The following is an 18,677-nucleotide window of genomic DNA, read 5'->3' as shown; positions in this document are numbered from 1 at the left end:
CATCTGAAACACCTTAATTCTGCCCAAAATTAATGAAAAATCTAAATAAAATGAAAAAACGTTGTTATAGCTTTAATCTTGCGACCAGGGCTGATTTTCATATTTATTTCTTTCACTGCTGCAGGGAGTCTTATTTTGAACCTTTTATTACTGTTTTTTGTTATTAATTTTATGCACGTGACCTGTAATATCAAATAATCAGCAAACTCAACAACTATTATTGTTGACTAAACACTAAACCACATAATTAAAGTGCCACACAACCGCGTGACCCAAGTTTCCCATCTCAAACACGCTAAAAAGCATCAATTAACACTCGAATGAACGTGCAACTTGTGCCACCGTTAACAATAATAAACTCAATAAACAAAAAGCACTCAAAACAAATTGTTTGTTTAAAATTTCAATCAAAACCAACATATAATACAGTTATTAAGAGCATATAATACACAAAATCATAATTTTCATCGTCTTTTTCAATATAAATTTCCAATTTCAATGCTTACTATATTATTCTTTAATTCATTGCAATTATTAATATAATATTTAATAAATTTATGATTACAATCAGTTTCAATTCGTTCTAAATTCCGTGTTGCCAGCGAGTAATTGCTGCGCCGACTTGGCGGCAATGTCCGGATCATACACAAACGTCTGCGGATGATACGCGCCTGTCGTGGGCGGGTAGACAGCGGTGTTCTGCGGATACGTCGGCGCGGTGTACATGGGCGCAATCGGCGTGGCATTCGCATACTGATTCTGCAACGGCATCGTCGGCATGCTGTAAGGCAACGAACTAGGCGGTGGATAATTATATGCATGTTGTTGTTGTAGCTGTTGTTGTTGCACAGCAGTAGGTGGGGGTAAAACAGGCGGCGCGTTGTAATTAGTAGGCGTTGCAGACGGATAGTGACTATTCTCCACCACGGGCATCGCTGGCACAGTACTCACCGTACTGTAAAATGGCGCAATGTTGGGTATACTCGGCGCGTACGTAAACGCCTCCATATTGTTGTTCACAACCGAAGTAGGCGGGGCGATTGAAGTCACGCCTACATCAATCAAAGGTACACCCACATCCGGTGTAGTTGTGGTGTTATTACCATTCAAATTGAGGTTATCACTCATTTGTGTGGTTAATTCAGCGATGTTATCAACCTGTGCTGGTGCTGAACTAATCGGTTGTTTAAAAGTAGGTGTTATTGTTTGCGTCTGCGGCGGTAACAACGGAGCGTTGATTACATTACTCGCTGGCTCTGCAGGTACATCGGGGTACTTTGCAGCTGGCGCAGGAGTGTCATCGAATCTCACTGGGATTCTATGTAAATATCCATAGCCAATTCCGCAACCAATGCTTCCTTCACCGCCCCAGGATGAATTCGGCGTGATTGTCACCTCTCTGCATGAGTCGTCATTACTGTTGTATACATAAAGCTTCAAACAGCGCCCTTCATGCGCTTCAATTAAAGCAAACAAGTCTTCGTTTTCATGCAGAACTGATTCTGCTCCAATAATATAGTCACTGAATGACTGCAGGCCTGCTAATTCAGCTGGGGAGCTTGGATGCACTTCTAAAATGTGCCAGACGTTCTCATTAGCTCCTTCAAATGAACAGAATCTGATTGAGACACCTAGTAGGCCAGCACCTCCCCAGGAATCACTTGGTTCAATTAAAATACTTCTTACTGACTGGGATTTACTGCTATAGACAGTCAAAGGTAATTGTTTACCTAAAAAATATATAATTTATTGATTTTCATGGCTGGATTTTATAAAATTAGCTTACCTATGCCATTTCGAAGGATTTGTTTAAATGTGTCATTATCTTGGTCTAATCTTGTACCATTTATGGCAATAATAAAGTCGAAAAACGATACCAGCCCGGCGGAACTTCCGGGTGAATTATCTTGCACCTGGAATAAACAATATTTACATTGTTGTACTATGTTATTGATTATTGATTAGATTTTAATCTCTGCCTGTTTGTGTGATGAATTAATTTGTGTTTCTAGTGTGATTTGATGATTGCAAGTACCTTGAGGACATGGTAGCCTTCTGTGCCTCCGCCGGGTATGTCTACGCTGCTAGCGTTGCCCATTTTGTGAAGTCCTGCGAGGATTTCAGGACTTTAGAGCGAAAAATACGTGGCAGACTATTCGCTGGCAGATTCGAGCTTCAACCAGTACACATAACCAACAAACAACAAAGTTGTGTCAGATGACAACCCGACAAAACAAAAGAAAACAAAGGTAACAGATTAGAGTAAATTTATAAATTGGGCTTATAATAATTAATTATTTCGCAGTAATTAATGATCTACCAGAAATCTTGAACGTAAGTAATGAAAATGTACTTTTAAATTCGTGATAAGCCATCGGCTATCTTCGTTACACATCGTGTTTATCGTGAGTTGCGTAAAATTTGAATTTTTGCGTCGTAAATTAGTCACAGAATATAAATTTAAATGCATAAGTCAATGATTAATTTAAAAGTAAATATTAAAAACATATTTACTTGCTGTTTTAATAATTTTATCTAAATTATATCTACGATAACATTATATACTGTTCTGCGCATGCGTTCACATATGGAATGACATTCGCAATCTTCATTTGTTTCGCAGCAAACATTTTCTAAACTTTACCCTGATTCGCAGACAAAATTTCAAGTGCACCACAAACAACCACGTTTATTAGAAACTATAAATTATAACTTTGAATCAATCAGCAATCGCATGTCGCGTCCCACCACAGATAAACATTCAAAATCCGTTAAAATTTGCGTGCGAACCCATCTGTTCTTTGTTTTCGTGGGCTGAGACGGCTGCCTCGTGCGCTCGTCGGTGTGAACCACCTCCAAAACATTCCCTACGTGTGTGCGTGTACGCGCTGTGCGCAGTAACAAGTTTTCCGTGCGCGTTCATCAATCGCTCCGCTTTCATCGTTTGTCGTTGCATATTCAACGCAAACATTCGTGAATCGTGCGTTCTAATAATAACAACACAACTCGCACTCGTTGTGCGCTGCGGGCATTATTCACATAATCCGATGCAAATTCGTGCCTAGGACGAATTGCAGCTGCAAGACACAAGAGGAATGTCTTCGCTGGATGGCTACACGATAGGTAAGCGTGAATAAACACAATAAAATCACGCCACACGCTCAAACTGTGCGTAAACAACGCGCAGTCAAATATTGAAATGTTGCATAGCACTTTGGCCTTGCCATGTAGTTCCAACCATGAGTGTGCACATCAAACAAGTGTAAATCAACGACCATCAACGATCAGCTGTATTTTGTTGATGCAAACATACAGTATGTTTGCAGTGTACACAAACAATACACAAAAACAAATAAATGATATCATTGTAATGGCATTGCATCACATTCATGTTTAGCATATATTTCAGAGTAAAATGCAGAACTACTCCTCCCTGCACCCCGCCAACGATCACGACGCGGACCATGATCAAGAACAGGAAGAAAGCAGCGTGCTCTTTCACGTTGCTGAATCCTCACGCGCCCGATGGCACCACATCGTCGACCTGGACTCATTCTTCGCACGCGTCTACCGCTACCATCAGCGCCACGGATTCCTCTGCATGGTGCTGCAGGAAGCGCTCGAACTCACCCAGTATGTCTTCATGGTCACCTTCACCACGTTCCTCGTCCACTGCGTTGATTACCCCGTGTTGTTCCGCGACGTGAAACCGCCGAATCACGCCGCTAACGCCTCCGACAAAGTCGTCTTCGCCGATTTTGTCCTCTCACCGCAAGAATGCAGCGCCAGCTTTCATACATGGACGTACGTATGTCTCGTCATCGCTATTTTCGTCTGGGCATGGCGGCTGGTACGCGGTGTCATCCATCTGATTCAGTTTTACGACACGCGGTTGTTTTTCAACACCACGCTGGGCATCGCTGATTCAGAATTGGATAATCTCACATGGACGCAGGTGCAGACGCGCGTGCGTGCCGTGCAACACGAGCAGCAGATGTGTATCCACAAGCGCGAGTTAACCGAGCTGGATATTTACCATCGCATTCTTAGGCAGCATAATTATCTGGTAGCTATGACGAATAAACAGCTGATACCACCGCGGATACAGGTGCCGTTCATCGGAGAGGTTGTGTATTGGACCAAAGGTCTCCGGTACAATATGCAGATGTTGTTGTTTTGGGGCCCGTGGGCACCGTTTGAGAATTCGTGGCATCTCAAAGAAGATTATAAAAAATACGGCGCCAGGCATGAGCTCGCCAAGCAGCTTGGGCAGAAGATTCGATGGGTTGCGCTGGCGAATTTGTTATTTTCGCCGTTGGTACTCCTCTGGCAGATACTCTACATGTTTTTTAATTATGCGGAGCTAGCTAAACGGGAACCGGGTAGTCTGGGCATGCGCAATTGGAGTCTTTTCGGCAGGATGTACCTGCGCCATTTTAATGAGCTGGAACATGAGATGCAAGCGCGTTTGAGCCGCGCGCATCGTCCAGCGACGAAATACTTGTCGAGTTTTGGCTCGCCTGTCGCTGCGGTGATTGCGCGAAGTGTTGCCTTCCTCGCAGGCGCTGTTCTCGCTGTAATAATCTCGCTCACACTCTACGATGAGGATGTTTTGAATGTTGAGCATATGCTGTTGGTTGCTTCGGTGCTCACGGGTGTAATAGCTGTGTGTCGTGGGTTGATCCCAGATGAGACCGTTTGTTATTGTACTGAGAGTTTATTGGCGAATGTGTTGGCACACACGCACTATCTGCCTCATGATTGGCGAGGTAACGCACACACGGTGCGCGTGCGTACGGAATTCCAGCAGATCTTTCAGTACAAAGTCGTTGCCATTTTGGAAGAGATGTTGTCACCGATTATCACTCCGATTGTTTTATGGAGGTGTGTGTATCCGAAAGCGTTGGATATTGTTGATTTCTATCGGAATTTTACGGTGAGTGTGGTCGGAGTTGGGGATGTATGCAGTTTCGCGCAGATGGATGTCCGGAAACATGGCAATCCAGATTGGCAGGAACCGCCTGAAGGTGGGCAACCAGCGCCGCCTGATCAGTACACGCAAGCTGAAGATGGTAAAACTGAGTTATCGCTGGTGCATTTCACGCTCACGAATCCCAACTGGGTACCGCCTGAATCCGCGCAGCAATTTGTCGCGTCTCTTGAGCGCGAAAAGACCGCAATGCCTGCGTCGACGAATCCATTCGTTCAACAAGGTGATTACATCACTGGCGACTACATGGCGGACATGTTTGACAGCAGCATCAACTCGATGCCGTCGATTACGAGCCATGCGTGGCGCAATGAAGGCCCGCTGAATGCGGATCCGATGAATATGAGTCTCAGCACACTTTGCTTGCACGATAGATATCATAAACAGCAGACAACGCGCAGGGGCGGCGGGTTTGGCAGTGGAGGCGTGTCGAACGTGCAAGTCCTCCAGGCGTCCGGCATTCGAGGCGGAATGAGCGAAGTTGTGGGTGTCTCTAGTAGCAGGCTGCCGAATGCGGGTGAGTCGACGCCGCTGCTCTTCGGAGCACCCACGAGTCAGTAACGAATCTAGTCTGGGACAGTTTTGATCTCCCGGTAATTTTGTTTTAAACGTGTTCGACGTGTTGCCGCAACATGTCCAATACGGGTAAAGCGATTTAATTTTTGACAAATTCAATTTAGTTAAGTAAGAGCGGTAACGAATTTTAGCAATTTGTTTCTTTTTAAGTTTACGGTCGAATTGTAATGTGTTCGTTCGATACACACATACGAAATTGTACAAAGCTTTGTGTACATGAATGTAATTTTAAGTTTAAAAACCAACAAATTTTCCTTATAAATATATATGACTATAAAATTATACAAAGTGGGGGAAGCTATTATTTATCGATGAGGGTGCCGCGAACTTTTTTCATTTCTTGCGCTTCTTGTTCGAGTTTTCGTTTGTTCATTCCTTTTCTTTCCAGTTGTTTTTCGATTATTCTTGCGTTGTTTGCGTAGGAATCCGCGACTTCTCTCTGTAATAAAATATATTATTATAGTTATTTATATTTTAAGATAAATTGAAGTAAAGAATGCTTACAGCTTCAATTTCATCTTCTTCCTCATCTATGGTGGACACAGTAACAGAACTAAACTTGCCCATATTTTTAGTGTGTTTAGTAACCATGATTTTCTTGGGTTTCACAGCAGCTACTTGATTGTAAATGTCAGTAATAGGTCCTTCATTGGTAGACTTAATTAATGCGCCTTTTACTATGAAACTCACATGACTTTGTGGTTCATGTTTATAGTACAGCCAGAGATTACACTTTTTACATTTTAGTCTGTGTTGTTTTTCAATGCCTTCTGGCCTTTTGATGTAGGTAATTTCATCTGGGTTTGACATTATTTTGTGAGTGTGTTTTAATGCGTCCAGGACTCGCGCTCCATCACGTTTTCTCAGGGGTAGTCTATCTAAAGTACAATCTACAAAAGAAATAATTAGGGATTGTAGGATATAAATCATAGAATTTATAAAAAGCTTAGCTTACCCAAAATTAATGTCATTTGTCCACATAAACAGTAGTAACAGTGAAGTGGTTTTTCTTCACTGTATTCTTCCTGATCTTTGGAATCTGTGCAGGCTATGCTTTTTGATACAACTTTCGGCATTTTAAACTGTAGAATATTCAGAAACTGCGATGTTTAACGTTAGTTTGTAAACATACAAGAATTCTGAGGTTAATTCTGTCATGTGTCAAAGAAAATCGATGTTAAACGATCGTTTCCGAGTGCTAATTAAATTTTCAATTATAAATGAAATAATTTGAATTATTTAGCAATAATTAACAGGAGTGATTCTAGATTTTTGTTAACTATCATATTTATTATTAAATGATAAGTTATTAATTTGAATTGCGCTCAGAAATAAGGTTTCATAAAACGTGTGAAAATTAACCTCATTCTACGTTTTGAGAATCTTTACTTATTCTACAGTATTCTAAAACAAACAAATTAAAATAAATAATGCAGCATGGCAAATACAGTCGAGGCGTATCCTTTTTAACAATAGAATTTAAATTAACCATATATTAAACAAACATTCTTGGTACCTTAACATAATCACAGAACAATTGAAATACCCTTTCCTTCAAAAGAAGTAGCAACAATAGCATACAATGTTCTGAAAGTTGATGAAGAGCCACCAAGGAGTCAAGTAACCAAGAAGTTATCACAGGAAGAGAACATCTTAAAGGTGTAAGTTATCCATTACCCACTGAAAACTCAATATTCACCTGTTTATTTATAAATTTCAGTGTGTTTCATGCTAAACTAGCCAAACATGTCAGAGTAGCATGCACCAGCTTCTTTGACAGTCTCAACCTCATCATCGATACCATAAATTTCACTGGTTTACCTCAACATTCTGGATACTCATATCCTTAACCATTCAAAATGCCAGAACACATGCCAGGACCAACACCCAGCAGAGGTGTCTATGGATTAGCCATGCACCTTGCCTTTCAAATAACATTCATTGCCTTCATCATCTGGGCAGCTGTACCAGAGAAATGGTTCCATGATCTGGGCATTACATATCTACCCCAACACTACTGGGCAGTTGCAGTACCAATATTTGTCCTCACAGTAATAGCACTTTTTGCATTCATAATCTACCCAAGTTTAGGACTTTTAATGACTCCTGATATTGATAGTCTTGACACAATCCAAGATTCTCATTCAAAATTATCAAATGATAGAAAAAATCATATAAATGTTGATAAAAAGAGAAGAATTCCATGTGTTTGCAGAAAGCAAACATTCTGCATGAAACACATCTATGACACAATGGATGATGCTGTAATGCAGAGAAATGCCATACCAGGTGTGAGGGATTTACACATTGAAGATGTTTCTGAAGATCTTTATTTGTAATAAGGGATAAATATGTAGAATATGAGTTGAAAGTTTTAAACATAATATTGTGGCTTTTTGACTGTTATTCCAAACTCAGCCAGAGCTGGTGTGAGATCCTCCATGGTGAGACAGTGTCTTCTATCTTTGATTCCTTTAGCATTTTTGTTGTGACTGGTTGAGGAGTTGCTTGACCTCATCTTGCAGTGCTGTAGGGCATCATTTGCAATGTCAGAGATGAATTTCTGCGCGGCGATCGAGATTAAACGCAGAAGACGAGGATCCTTTGCTTCAAAACCGGATGTGTTCAAATAGTGGGCTGTTACTGCATCAGGTACCTAGAAAAATTAATATTTATGTAAAATTGAAGGTTGTATTTGACATTTATTGACTTACTGTCGGTACATAATCTTCAAGTTGTAGCAGAAAGTCGCTCAAGGGTTGACCCATAGTTAAGGGTAAATCGTCTCCGTTCATATCAATGTCTTTACTTTCTGCCATTGCTAATATTTTGTTGTGTTGTGGTCGCAAATATGAAAACAACTGACTGACTTGTTCTGTGGTTGTTTTACTCAAACATGACAATCGATGTAGAGGGCGCTGTAGTCGCTATAATTTATGATTTTGTCTTTAACTTGCTATGCATTTTAATAGTGGTAAAAAGTTTTTCGTAGATTATTATTATATTTTCTTATTAAAGCTAGTTTTAGTTTGATTAGTATGAAAAGGTAATTTTAAATGTTTGCCTTTGTTAAGTTAAACTATTTTCGTTGCGTGCCTCCTTCCATTCTGAAATGGGTCAATGAGTGGCAAGCATTTTGCCCCACGTGATCAAAATACGCTTGGGCTCCCCAAGCTTCTGTTAGTTTTGTTCAGTCAGCAAATGGCGTCTGTTGCGGTGAGGTGTACGTAATTTTTCGGCGTAGTTCATGAATGAAGACGTTCGCGCGTGTTTGCAAACAACCGAAAACAACTAGTAAAGAGCGCGCATCCACTTGGTACGAGTGCAAGTCCACTGCGATGTATTCGATAGCGTCGTGTCGCACTATCACCTCGAATAATCGCCGTCTAATTAAAGCGTAACGAATAAAAAGCAACGTTTCGCGCCTGAAACCGCGCCAGTGCAATGAACGAGGAGTCCGAACCCAAGCCACCGCCGCCGGTGTCGATGTGGCCACCGGGTGCACTGGACCCATCAGCTGGTGTAAATATGAGCCCCGTCCAGCTTCAGCACCACGGCATCGCGGTACCCACGACGCCACAAGGCGCTCCGGCACCGGTGAACGCTGGCATTGAATATGAACTGCCGCTGGAGTTGACACAGCAGGGTTGGCGTAAGTTTTGGTCGAAGCGTGAGAACCGACCCTATTTCTGGAACAAACTCTCTGGCGAGAGTCTCTGGGAGACGCCACAGTTGAAACCTGCGTTTGACCCGCTCACAGACCCATTGGGCATCCAACATATACCAGCGGCGGCACCTGTGACGGGCTGTACACCACCCGGTGCCAGTCCAGCGATACCACCAACTGGTGGTGTTACTAAACGTCGACCTTCCGAAGAATTAGCTGGTCCCCAAATGAAAAAGTTTGTCCTTGCTGGTCCATGGGACTTGGACGTGCTGACGAATGTTATTATATTGGAACGTCAGCCGTATCCCTATATGCATTCGCATCCAGAGCTGGAACTTTTTCGATGCGGGTTTCTCGCTAAGTTAAGACAGTGCTATCAAGAGTTGTGCCATTCGCGAGAGTCAATTGATGCGCCGAAGGATTCCTTCAATCGCTGGCTGATGGAGCGCAAAGTCATCGACTCTGGCTGTGATCCGCTGCTGCCGAGCTGCTGCTATCCCGAGATCTCACATGCTATGTATAAGGAGATCATGAACGACATACCCATTAAGCTGGTGCGGCCGAAATTCACGGGGGATGCGCGCAAGCAACTCTCGCGATATGCCGAAGCAGCGAAGAAGATTGTCGAGTCACGGAATGCCGACAGTGAGAGTCGGAAAGTCGTCAAATGGAATGTGGATGAGACGTTTCAGTGGTTGAGGAGGACCGTGGGTGCCACCTATGATGACTTTCAAGACAGATTGAGGCATTTGAAGCAGCAATGTCAACCGCACCTAACAGAAACAGTACTTATTTTCACATTTTTCTACCGATTTTATGCTTATGATATGAATTTTTCTAGGTAAAGTCATCCGTTGAAGGCATCTGTTTAAAAATCTACAATCTATCTAGTGAATATGCTAAGAAGGTGAGAGATAAGTCCAATGTGTTACTGAAGGAGCATGGAATGGAGCTACCTCCAGTAATACCCAACAACAGCACTAGAAAAGTCTGGTGTTACCCCATACAGTTTGCCATACCTTGTCCCAGGCTACCAACTGTTGAGTATGTTCCTGATAGGGATCAGGCATTGCTTAGGTTTCAAGGAGATACCCTAGCCATAAACAGCACGCACTTACAAAAATTGGTAATTTAATTTTTCATCTTATAAGAACGTAAATAATTGACTATTTATTTATCCAATAGGAACACCTTTATCGCCATAGTTGCTTCGACGATAAAAAGTTCGAATTGTTTATTCCTCGTGTCTGGGTTTTGTTGAAGCGTTATTCAACATTTTTGGGCGTGAGTCCTTCACAGTCCAATGCTAGTGCAGATGTGCAGGACACGCAAGCCGCCTTACCAATTCCCGTCTTCGAATGTCTTCATCGAATGTTCGGCGTGACATTTGAATGCTTCTCTTCGCCTTTGAATTGTTACTTCAAGCAGTACTGCTCGGCGTTCCCAGACTGCGACTCGTACTTTGGCAGCCGCGGGCCTTTCCTGCAACTTAAGGCGGTGTCGGGTTCATTTCAGGTACATCCGCCATACTGTGAAGAGTTATTAGAAGCAGCTGTTGATCACATGGAGGCTCTACTAGCCGATAGTCCAGAACCGCTGAGTTTTATTGTAATTATGCCCGATTATCGGGACCCGACACCTTCCGGCGTACAGAGGCTTGAGGATAGTCAATTTAAACGCAAACAGGTGACGATACCCGGCTACGAGCATGAATTTCGGCATGGGTTTCAACACGTTTTAACAAAGTAGGTTTTATTGTAAATTGTATTGTATTTGTGTATCTTATACGTTTTTATTGCGTTAGGTCCGAAATAAATGTTCGGGTGGGTCATGGTACTGTAATCGCCTGGCTTCAGAACGCTGCGGGTCAGCAGCGTTGGGGTCCGACGGAGGAGCGAGTAGAAGCTTTACTGGAAGCATTTCGACCAGGCAGGGAGCGCGAAAGGGACAGGCAGGAGTTGCTGAGTCCTACGCGCCAGGGCAACACCACCGATACGAAAGAAGTATTACTACATTAATAGCGAATGTTCTTTTATTACGCTCGAAAATATCGACAAGTACCTGATACATTTGATCTATATCCACAATTACACGCCAACCCTCATATATTGCTAGCGCATCTGTTGAAGTGGGCTCATGTGCAAATTTACTTTTATGTTCGACGATGATTACTAATCATATAATTTTGGTTTCGCCTGTCTAATTGTAGGCAGGAGCAGCGTTAAAGCGTACTAAAACTTAACTAAATTGACTATTTGTATATATTGCCATTTATTCTGTTTGTAGATTTACCTATTTTGTTTAATTCGCTGTAGGCGATTGAAACTTTTATTGATTTGAGTTCCAATCGTCGGAACTGGCAAATAGAGAATCATTGTAAATTTTGTAATATAGTAAATAAGAAATTAACGAGCTATGCAAATACACTGGATATATAATCATCAATTTTTGTATCTGTTCTATATTTTGCGGTCTTTGTATAAATATTTATTGGTACGAGTGCAATCGAACAGTTAGATTTTCTTAATTTATAATGCAGATAATGTACGATTAAAATTTGAACACATATGTTTGTAAACTGATACTTGTTAGTAACTAGCAATGAATTGATCAATAATTCTGTAAATCAATGCAAGATGGCACTGGGATGCACATATTTGAATTAAATTTTATGCGCACTTGTCGCTGCCAGTTGTTGATAGGTAGTATCACGTGTGTGGTTGAATCCGCATCTATTGCTTTTACCTGCGGGGTTCATGCGGTCCGTGCAGAGTCTTGCTGTGAACTGTCGCATCGTTAATTCCATGCAGAGATGGCACTAGCATGAACTAAAAATCATAAATTAGAATTGTATTCGTTTTGAAGACAAATCTATTATCAGCGTTTGTGTATAAACAACTTTCTTATCGCATTCGCCGTGCGAGATGCTACGCGTAAGATTCTCGTCGCGCTGTCGCATGCAGCACATTTTAGTTTAGTTCTTATCACAGGTACCGTGTCTATTGCAAATCGCGCACAAGGTCTCGTGCCAACGACGCGCCGCCGGCTTTGCGCATATATTGCTTATCAGCCAGTTTCGTGCCGGTCTCTGGTTGATCCAGACGTATTTTACGCGACTCGTATTGTTTGTCCGGACACCTATTTCCCAAATTCGCATTATATTCGATCATCAATCGACTATAGTATTGTTATTTACTGTTTGCGCGATTAAGTGTATCGTCACCGTGCTGATTTGATATTTATCACTAGGATGACCCATCGTGCTGATGTAGGTAAGTAACTTTTAACTAAACAGCACAGATTGTTTGTTTTTCTTCGCTGTGTGATTATAATATTACTAAACCGTATGAAATACTTTGTTTTAACTTATGTTTTCTTTTTTTATTTACAGTATTTGCCATGCCTTGGAGTGCCATGAGTTCTGCATTAGTAAGTTTATAATTCAAATATATTTTTCGTTTTAATTTCTGCATCCTCCATTAGTTTGTATTTACGTTGTTTTGATATATCGCGTTCCACCGCGTGTTGTAAATACCTAAAATAGTCGCGTATCCGCTGATCTCATAATTAACTGTTTAGTTTTTCCTTCGCTTACAAAAGCGCAAGAGTAGTACTTGAAGATGCAATACTGCGGAATTCTGCCCTAACCATCCATATCTCTTTTTTGTCTCGGTTTTTTCAATTCCAATTATTGCGGATTAAAAATTCTAAATCTTCGAAAAATTCTTCATAAAATAAGGTATTCAAATTGGAAATATAGGAGAGGTCGAGAATAATTTATAAACCATTTGCTAAGGACAATTCTTGTTTCTTCTCACTGAAAGGTTTCTCATTTTCTTTTTTGGGATAATTTTGGAAATTTGTTTGTTTTTATTTACTATATAATTCATAGATGGATGGGATATTTATCAACGCTTGTGTATAAACAAGGTTAGTTTTGATCGCTTATATCCCACGGAATAGAATTACTTTTAATTATTACCTGGTAGAGAATTTTCCAAACTGTCATATACTTTGTTGCGTTGGACGCTTGCGATTTTAGTTTAAAGAAGGGCAGCGGTAGATGTGACTCGTGTTCAGGGCACCGTACGTGAATGAATGTATAACTGACTCTCATTCACCCATTCAATCGCGAATATCTCGTAAACTGAAAGAGATAATTAGGATCGAATCGCAGCGTCTTAATCTACGGACTATTTTCTATAAGATATGATAGTTAAAACGGAAATCTGAGAGATGAAAATTTAATTCTTAAGAAAAAATTGCCAAGATAATTTGATAATTAATATCTCTTAAACTTAAAGCGGTAGCAACCAACGAATCGCTGCTTATGAAAGATTGGAAAATTCTCTATCAGGTAAAAATATTAAATAATTCTATTTCCAACAGTAGAAGGGCAAAAAACCACTAAAAGTACTAAAAAGTGACATTATTCAATTTTTGCCCATTTTATTCAATCGCGAATCTCTCGTAAACTAAAAGAGATAAATAAGTACAAATCAACACTGGTTAAAGCGGAAATCTGAAAGATGAAATAGAATTGTAGTTTTTTTTTTAATATAGCACGCGAACGCGGTGCCACAGTTAGTTTGAATTAATTTTCTTAGATGCTGAATTTAATTCTGTATCCGCCTGTATTGAAATTTATTGCGAGAAAATTTCGCAACGCGAGTTATATTGAAAGTTGTGTGTGTGCACCGTAGTACTCGTTGCATTGGAATTATAGTTTTTTTAGTATAGCATGCGAATGCGGTGTCATAGTAAGTTAGGTATAGTTTTCCCAGGTGCAGAATTTAATTCTTTATCACCCTGTATTTTAATTTATTGCGAGAAACTTCCGTAACGCGAGTTATATCGAAATTTGTGTGTGTGTACCGTAGTACTTGTTGCGCTATGAATTGCAGTTTTTTTACTATAGCCGGCGAACGCCGTGTTATAGTAAGTTACGTATAATTTTCCCAGATGCAGAATTTATTTCTTTATCTCCGTGTATTTGAATTTACTGCGAGAAAATTCTGTAACGCGAGTTATATTGATAGTTGTGTGTATACGCACTTGTACTCGTTGCGTTAGGAATTGTAGTTTTTTAAGTATAGCATGCGAACGCCGGGTTATAGTAAGTTAGGTATAATTTTCCCAGGTGCAGAATTTAATTCTTTATCACCTTGAATTTGAATTTATTGCGAGAAAGTTCCGAAACGCCCGAACGCGGTGTCAAAATAAGTTCAGAATAATTTTCTCAGATGCGGAATTTAATTCTGTATCACCCTCTATTTGAATTTATTGCGACAAAATTCCGTAACGCGAGTTATATTGAAAGTTGTGTGTGTGCGCTTTAGTACTCGTTGCGCTAGGAGTTGTAGTTTTTTAATATAGCATGCGAACACGGGTTCATAGTAGGTTAGGTATAATTTTCCCAGGTGCAGGTAGCAGGTAGTAGTACGAAGGTAGTGGTAGAAGTGACTCGTGTTCAGGGCACCCTACGAAGGTAGCGGTAGAAGTGACTCGTGTTCGGGCACCTTATGACGATTCGCTCATTTTTTCTTTTGAATTAAAAGAGTTTGAAATCCGTTAATATGTATAAAATATCATACATCAAACATAAATGTTTAAATTTAACTTTTGTTCTTATAAAGTTAATTTAATAATTTATATAATTATTTATTTCAATTTTACGATGTGTAGTGTTATAAATATATTACTCTCGCACTGAGATCAAAATAAGTAATATTTTACTATCCTACACCAATATAAAGTGTAAAGTAACCTTTACAAACAACGCGTGTGTTAACTACGTCTTGGAAGATAAAAAGTATAATATATAAAATTTCATTTTTGTTGTTATTATGTTAACGAAATCATTTATACAATTTTTTATTTCTGTTTTAAAAGGTGTAGGGTTATAATTATAAGACTGTAACAATATAATACGAATAAATATAACTTTAGTGACATTTAAACGTGTTTTATATAGTGTAAAGTGCGCTTTACACCCCACGAATGCGTTAACTAAGTCTTGGCAGGTTGGCACAATTAAACATAACATATAGAACACGAAGTATAGTACCTACATAAAACATAAATATATAAGATTTTACTTCTGTTTTTATTAAATTAATGTAATAACTTATATAATTATTTATTTCAATTTTCGTGTGTGCAGTGTTATAAATGTGCCACCCTTGCACTGAAACAGAAATAAGCCATATTTTATTGTTCTACACATATAAAGTGTGAAGTAACCTGTGCAGAAATGTGTGTGTTAAGTGAGCTACCGAAGTTGTACACAAAAAATACTACGATAAACTTTCGTGGATAAACTACTCGAAAAACACCCGCAAATTTCAGTAATTAGCGAATTTTTAGAATTTTGCGATGGAAATTATTATTAAAAAAAATTGTTCTTTATAATACCCTTTTTCTCAATCCCCTTCATTAACTAAAATTATTATTTAAAATATTGGAATTGTTTGTATCTTCAGGGCGTGTTTACACAAGTTTGTGATCCACATACTCGTAGCCTTGTGGCGTTGGATATCTCATCAGGTGCTTCGACATTGTACATATTTTTCAAACCGTTGGTCGCTATGTGTTTTAGTTTAGTAGAAGTTTTATTGCATGTTTAGTCTCTGCATTATTATATCTAGGCTTGTATGCAATGTTCTAACTAACGTTCTCTTCTCTGTTTTAGCAATCGTCCTTTGAGTTCCGATGACCGACTCACGAGCTAAATTAGAATGCGTATTTGATTCGTTTCGTCGGTCGACTCCCTATTTAAAATAAAATACATTAGCCTGAGTGTTGCACCGCGTGAAATACTGGTATGTGGTGTGTGTAATTAAGTGTTAGTTTTGTACAACTGATCCACGCGTGTTCGTAATATGTAGATCATTTTAGTCATTGCACGCGTGCACGTGTGTCACACAAACTTGAACGGGATGTTTAGAAATGTAGAATTAAATTCTCCGTCGGGTTATATTTGATTGTTCCAGGAATTCAACCTGCAACCCGCGAAAATCTTTTTAAAAATTTGAAGTTCAGTTACTGAAGTTGCCCTCGTAGCGAAACATGTCTAACTCTCATATAACTTGTAATCTAAACTCATATATATATGGGATTTATATATATATATATATTAATTTAAATAATATAGATAAATTTTAGTGTAGACAAAAAGTTACTTACTTATTATAAAAAATAGGGGTTGGTGATAAGAAACCAAAAATTTAGGGTTGTATGTATATTTTAATGCCACATTAGAAAAATAAAAACAAAAAATTTCAAGCAAAATTTAAAAAAAATTAAGGGTGAACAACCCTTATCACTTAGAGATATGAAGTTACCGATTCTCAGACCTACTGACTACGCATATAAAAATTTTCTTTGAGCGGGATGAAAAATGATTAAATTACTAAAATGGCTATAAAAAAATAGGGCTTGGTGATAAAAAAGTAAAAATTTAGGGTTGTATGTATTTTTTAATTCCACATTATAAAAAAAATAAAAACAAAAGAATTTGTCCAAAAATTTAAAAAAAAGTTAAGGGTGAACAACCCTTATCACTTAGAGATATGAAGTTACTGATTCTCAAACCTAGTGAATACGCATATAAAAATTTTCTTTGAGCGGGATGAAAAATGATTAAATTACTAAAATGGCTATAAAGAAATAGGGGTTGGTGATAAAAAACTAAAAATTTAGGGTTGTATGTATTTTTTAATTCCACATTATAAAAAAAATAAAAACAAAAGAATTTGTCCAAAAATTTAAAAAAAAGTTAAGGGTGAACAACCCTTATCACTTAGGGGTATGAAAAATAGATGTTAGCCGATTCTCAGACCTACTGAATACGCTTATAAAATTTTGTAAAACTCGGTAAAGCCGTTTCGGAGGAGTATGGAAACAAACACTGTGACACGCAAATTTTATATATATAGATATAGATATATTAAATTAAATTATTAAATTAATATGGATTACGTATTCGTCAGCGAGGAAAATAAAAGTAGATTTAGTGTATGTGTGTCATTTCAATATTGTGAATTTTTACTTTCGTCTTCTCAAGTACATGTTTACCACTACGTTTGTTTATAAACAACTTTTTTGTTCGACTGACGTGTATTATCGTGACGTACCTGCCTTGTACCTGGCAACGCGCAGCGCACACGGCAGTCGTTTCACCGCGTGGTCCGCGTGCGGGTCTCACTACTACCCACGCGTGTTCAGGCTTCAATTATTCAATTAATCGTCGTGTATTCATTTTGTCATCAAAAAAATATTCGTAACGAGCATGTGTGGCTGTTTTGATCGATGAGTTGTGGCGGTTAGAGTGTTCTTAAGTAAGAAATAAGTGTTCGTTAATCCCTGCACGAGTTTTCAGTTGGTAGAATACGAGTATATTACAGAATATAAAATCTCCTCGTCAATTCAGAGGTAATTGTGTAATAATTTTTTTTATGGAAACTTAATAAAGGCGATATAACTTAAATTGATTATTCCATTTGAGGGATATTATTTTTGCATGTAACATCTTGCCAATTACAAACACGTGGTAGCATTTATATCAGAATTCTTAATCGCGTTTTGGAAAATAACGTGCATGATTAAATTATTACAAAGACGGTTGTAAAAATTATCTGCGGATTATTAAAATGACAATATGCATGTGGTCGACCGCGCTCACTTTGTCGTCGGCCGTCGGCTCGGTCAGCTTTTCGCTGAACACGTGAACGGTTTTAATCGAATTGCACTCGATAGCATCATTAAATTAAGAAGTTTTTTGTTGACCTAATAAAGTCTTGTATGATGAGTACTTCTTCGTTTTTGTAGTTTGCGTATATCTTAATATTTACAAAGAAATAGTTATTTTTGTCCTATTTACTACGCGCCGTCGCTTGCCGTCTGTTGATTTAGATGTTTTCCGCCGGATTATCTATCAATTTATGATGATGCTTCATTTGTCGGTTACCATCAATTATTAATAAATTAATGTTAATAAATTAATAAATATATATTCACAATCTAATAAAATGTAAGTGTTTAATTTTTGTAGCTCCTTTTTGCTCAATTTCCCGTTGGTTTTCGGGTAAAATCTTGGATTTTATATTAAAATATTGTTGTTTTCCGTATCATAATGTGAATATTGATTATCTTTCTAGTTGCGAAAGTTTTTTGCTTGTAACACCCTGTATATTAGTTTTCCTAACACCACGTAGAAGATTGTCTTTAATTGTGAGTTTTGAATGTTCTCTGTTTTGAACTTGGGATTTTCTTTCTGGTACACCCTGTATATTTATTTTCTTTCGTGTCCGTGAAAATTCTGTTTCAACTATTGTTTTTAGCATTTTCCTCTTTGCACTTTGAATTTTCTTTCTGAAACACCCTGTATATTAGTTTCCTTTATCGTCGAGTGAAAACGAGCGGCGTTTGTAGTGTTTTTGTTTG

At 38.8% G+C, this 18,677-nt stretch overlaps 7 protein-coding genes and 1 long non-coding RNA gene across 9 annotated transcripts; 5 read left to right on the top strand and 3 right to left on the bottom strand.

The window, feature by feature from the left end:
- Positions 1-387: 387 nt before the first annotated feature.
- On the bottom strand, positions 388-2,219 carry Grasp65 (Golgi reassembly-stacking protein 2). Its single transcript, XM_065308739.1, has 3 exons — positions 2,036-2,219; positions 1,787-1,913; positions 388-1,730 (listed from the first exon to the last, which is right to left on the bottom strand). Exons 1-3 carry the CDS (start codon positions 2,096-2,098, stop codon positions 574-576), a joined length of 1,347 nt encoding a protein of 448 aa, XP_065164811.1. The 5' UTR covers positions 2,099-2,219; the 3' UTR covers positions 388-573.
- Positions 2,220-2,575: 356 nt separating this feature from the next.
- On the top strand, positions 2,576-5,854 carry Atg9 (autophagy-related protein 9). Of its 2 annotated transcripts, none has more exons than XM_065308737.1 (2): positions 2,576-3,123; positions 3,398-5,854. In XM_065308737.1, exon 2 carries the CDS (start codon positions 3,416-3,418, stop codon positions 5,549-5,551), a length of 2,136 nt encoding a protein of 711 aa, XP_065164809.1. In that variant the 5' UTR covers positions 2,576-3,123; positions 3,398-3,415; the 3' UTR covers positions 5,552-5,854. The 2 variants fall into 2 exon arrangements, with proteins under 2 accessions (XP_065164809.1, XP_065164808.1); XM_065308736.1 differs by having other exon boundaries at positions 2,583-3,123; positions 3,410-5,854.
- On the bottom strand, positions 5,774-6,739 carry LOC135796636 (STING ER exit protein). Its single transcript, XM_065308740.1, has 3 exons — positions 6,522-6,739; positions 6,071-6,456; positions 5,774-6,005 (listed from the first exon to the last, which is right to left on the bottom strand). The coding sequence occupies exons 1-3, from the start codon at positions 6,640-6,642 to the stop codon at positions 5,868-5,870; spliced, it is 645 nt and encodes a 214-aa protein (XP_065164812.1). The 5' UTR covers positions 6,643-6,739; the 3' UTR covers positions 5,774-5,867.
- Positions 6,740-6,769: 30 nt separating this feature from the next.
- Positions 6,770-7,567, top strand: Tcs6 (Threonyl-carbamoyl synthesis 6). Its single transcript, XM_065308743.1, has 3 exons — positions 6,770-7,023; positions 7,099-7,227; positions 7,287-7,567. The coding sequence occupies exons 1-3, from the start codon at positions 7,004-7,006 to the stop codon at positions 7,414-7,416; spliced, it is 279 nt and encodes a 92-aa protein (XP_065164815.1). The 5' UTR covers positions 6,770-7,003; the 3' UTR covers positions 7,417-7,567.
- On the top strand, positions 7,426-7,950 carry PIG-P (phosphatidylinositol glycan anchor biosynthesis class P). Its single transcript, XM_065308741.1, has one exon. The coding sequence runs from the start codon at positions 7,426-7,428 to the stop codon at positions 7,903-7,905; it is 480 nt and encodes a 159-aa protein (XP_065164813.1). The 3' UTR covers positions 7,906-7,950.
- On the bottom strand, positions 7,879-8,486 carry LOC135796639 (transcription initiation factor TFIID subunit 10). Its single transcript, XM_065308742.1, has 2 exons — positions 8,281-8,486; positions 7,879-8,222 (listed from the first exon to the last, which is right to left on the bottom strand). Exons 1-2 carry the CDS (start codon positions 8,383-8,385, stop codon positions 7,941-7,943), a joined length of 387 nt encoding a protein of 128 aa, XP_065164814.1. The 5' UTR covers positions 8,386-8,486; the 3' UTR covers positions 7,879-7,940.
- A 262-nt stretch (positions 8,487-8,748) lies between these two features.
- Pcif1 (Phosphorylated CTD-interacting factor 1) lies at positions 8,749-11,678 on the top strand. The gene is made up of 4 exons (XM_065308738.1): positions 8,749-10,018; positions 10,075-10,359; positions 10,419-10,978; positions 11,038-11,678. Exons 1-4 carry the CDS (start codon positions 9,011-9,013, stop codon positions 11,249-11,251), a joined length of 2,067 nt encoding a protein of 688 aa, XP_065164810.1. The 5' UTR covers positions 8,749-9,010; the 3' UTR covers positions 11,252-11,678.
- Positions 11,679-11,960: 282 nt separating this feature from the next.
- Positions 11,961-18,263, top strand: LOC135796641 (uncharacterized). Its single transcript, XR_010549370.1, has 3 exons — positions 11,961-12,505; positions 12,625-12,662; positions 15,925-18,263. It is a non-coding gene; the product is annotated as an uncharacterized lncRNA (long non-coding RNA).
- The last annotated feature ends 414 nt before the right edge of the window (positions 18,264-18,677 follow it).

Source organism: Atheta coriaria, unplaced genomic scaffold (genome assembly GCF_025399875.1).
Source record: "Atheta coriaria isolate IRGN ID8LTWV9N9 unplaced genomic scaffold, Caltech_Dcor_3.1 hic_scaffold_7_pilon, whole genome shotgun sequence".
NCBI classification, from domain to species: Eukaryota; Metazoa; Arthropoda; class Insecta; order Coleoptera; family Staphylinidae; genus Dalotia; species Dalotia coriaria.
This window is presented reverse-complemented; position numbering and strand designations above follow the sequence as displayed.

Bases quoted from the DNA above. Each gene is read 5' to 3' on its own strand.
- Grasp65 (XM_065308739.1), bottom strand. From the start codon at position 2,098: ATGGGCAACGCTAGCAGCGTAGACATACCCGGCGGAGGCACAGAAGGC. The intron at 1,914-2,035 runs GTACTTGCAATC...TGTTTATTCCAG, and splicing joins AAGGCTACCATGTCCTCAAG to GTGCAAGATAATTCACCCGG. The intron at 1,731-1,786 runs GTAAGCTAATTT...TATATTTTTTAG, and splicing joins AATCCTTCGAAATGGCATAG to GTAAACAATTACCTTTGACT.
- Atg9 (XM_065308737.1), top strand. From the start codon at position 3,416: ATGCAGAACTACTCCTCCCTGCACCCCGCCAACGATCACGACGCGGAC.
- LOC135796636 (XM_065308740.1), bottom strand. From the start codon at position 6,642: ATGCCGAAAGTTGTATCAAAAAGCATAGCCTGCACAGATTCCAAAGAT. The intron at 6,457-6,521 runs GTAAGCTAAGCT...TTTCTTTTGTAG, and splicing joins ACAAATGACATTAATTTTGG to ATTGTACTTTAGATAGACTA. The intron at 6,006-6,070 runs GTAAGCATTCTT...ATTTTATTACAG, and splicing joins AAGAAGATGAAATTGAAGCT to AGAGAAGTCGCGGATTCCTA.
- Tcs6 (XM_065308743.1), top strand. From the start codon at position 7,004: ATGGCAAATACAGTCGAGGC. The intron at 7,024-7,098 runs GTATCCTTTTTA...ACATAATCACAG, and splicing joins ATGGCAAATACAGTCGAGGC to AACAATTGAAATACCCTTTC. The intron at 7,228-7,286 runs GTAAGTTATCCA...TATAAATTTCAG, and splicing joins GAAGAGAACATCTTAAAGGT to TGTGTTTCATGCTAAACTAG.
- PIG-P (XM_065308741.1), top strand. From the start codon at position 7,426: ATGCCAGAACACATGCCAGGACCAACACCCAGCAGAGGTGTCTATGGA.
- LOC135796639 (XM_065308742.1), bottom strand. From the start codon at position 8,385: ATGGCAGAAAGTAAAGACATTGATATGAACGGAGACGATTTACCCTTA. The intron at 8,223-8,280 runs GTAAGTCAATAA...TAATTTTTCTAG, and splicing joins TTGAAGATTATGTACCGACA to GTACCTGATGCAGTAACAGC.
- Pcif1 (XM_065308738.1), top strand. From the start codon at position 9,011: ATGAACGAGGAGTCCGAACCCAAGCCACCGCCGCCGGTGTCGATGTGG. The intron at 10,360-10,418 runs GTAATTTAATTT...TTTATCCAATAG, and splicing joins GCACGCACTTACAAAAATTG to GAACACCTTTATCGCCATAG. The intron at 10,979-11,037 runs GTAGGTTTTATT...TTATTGCGTTAG, and splicing joins TTTCAACACGTTTTAACAAA to GTCCGAAATAAATGTTCGGG.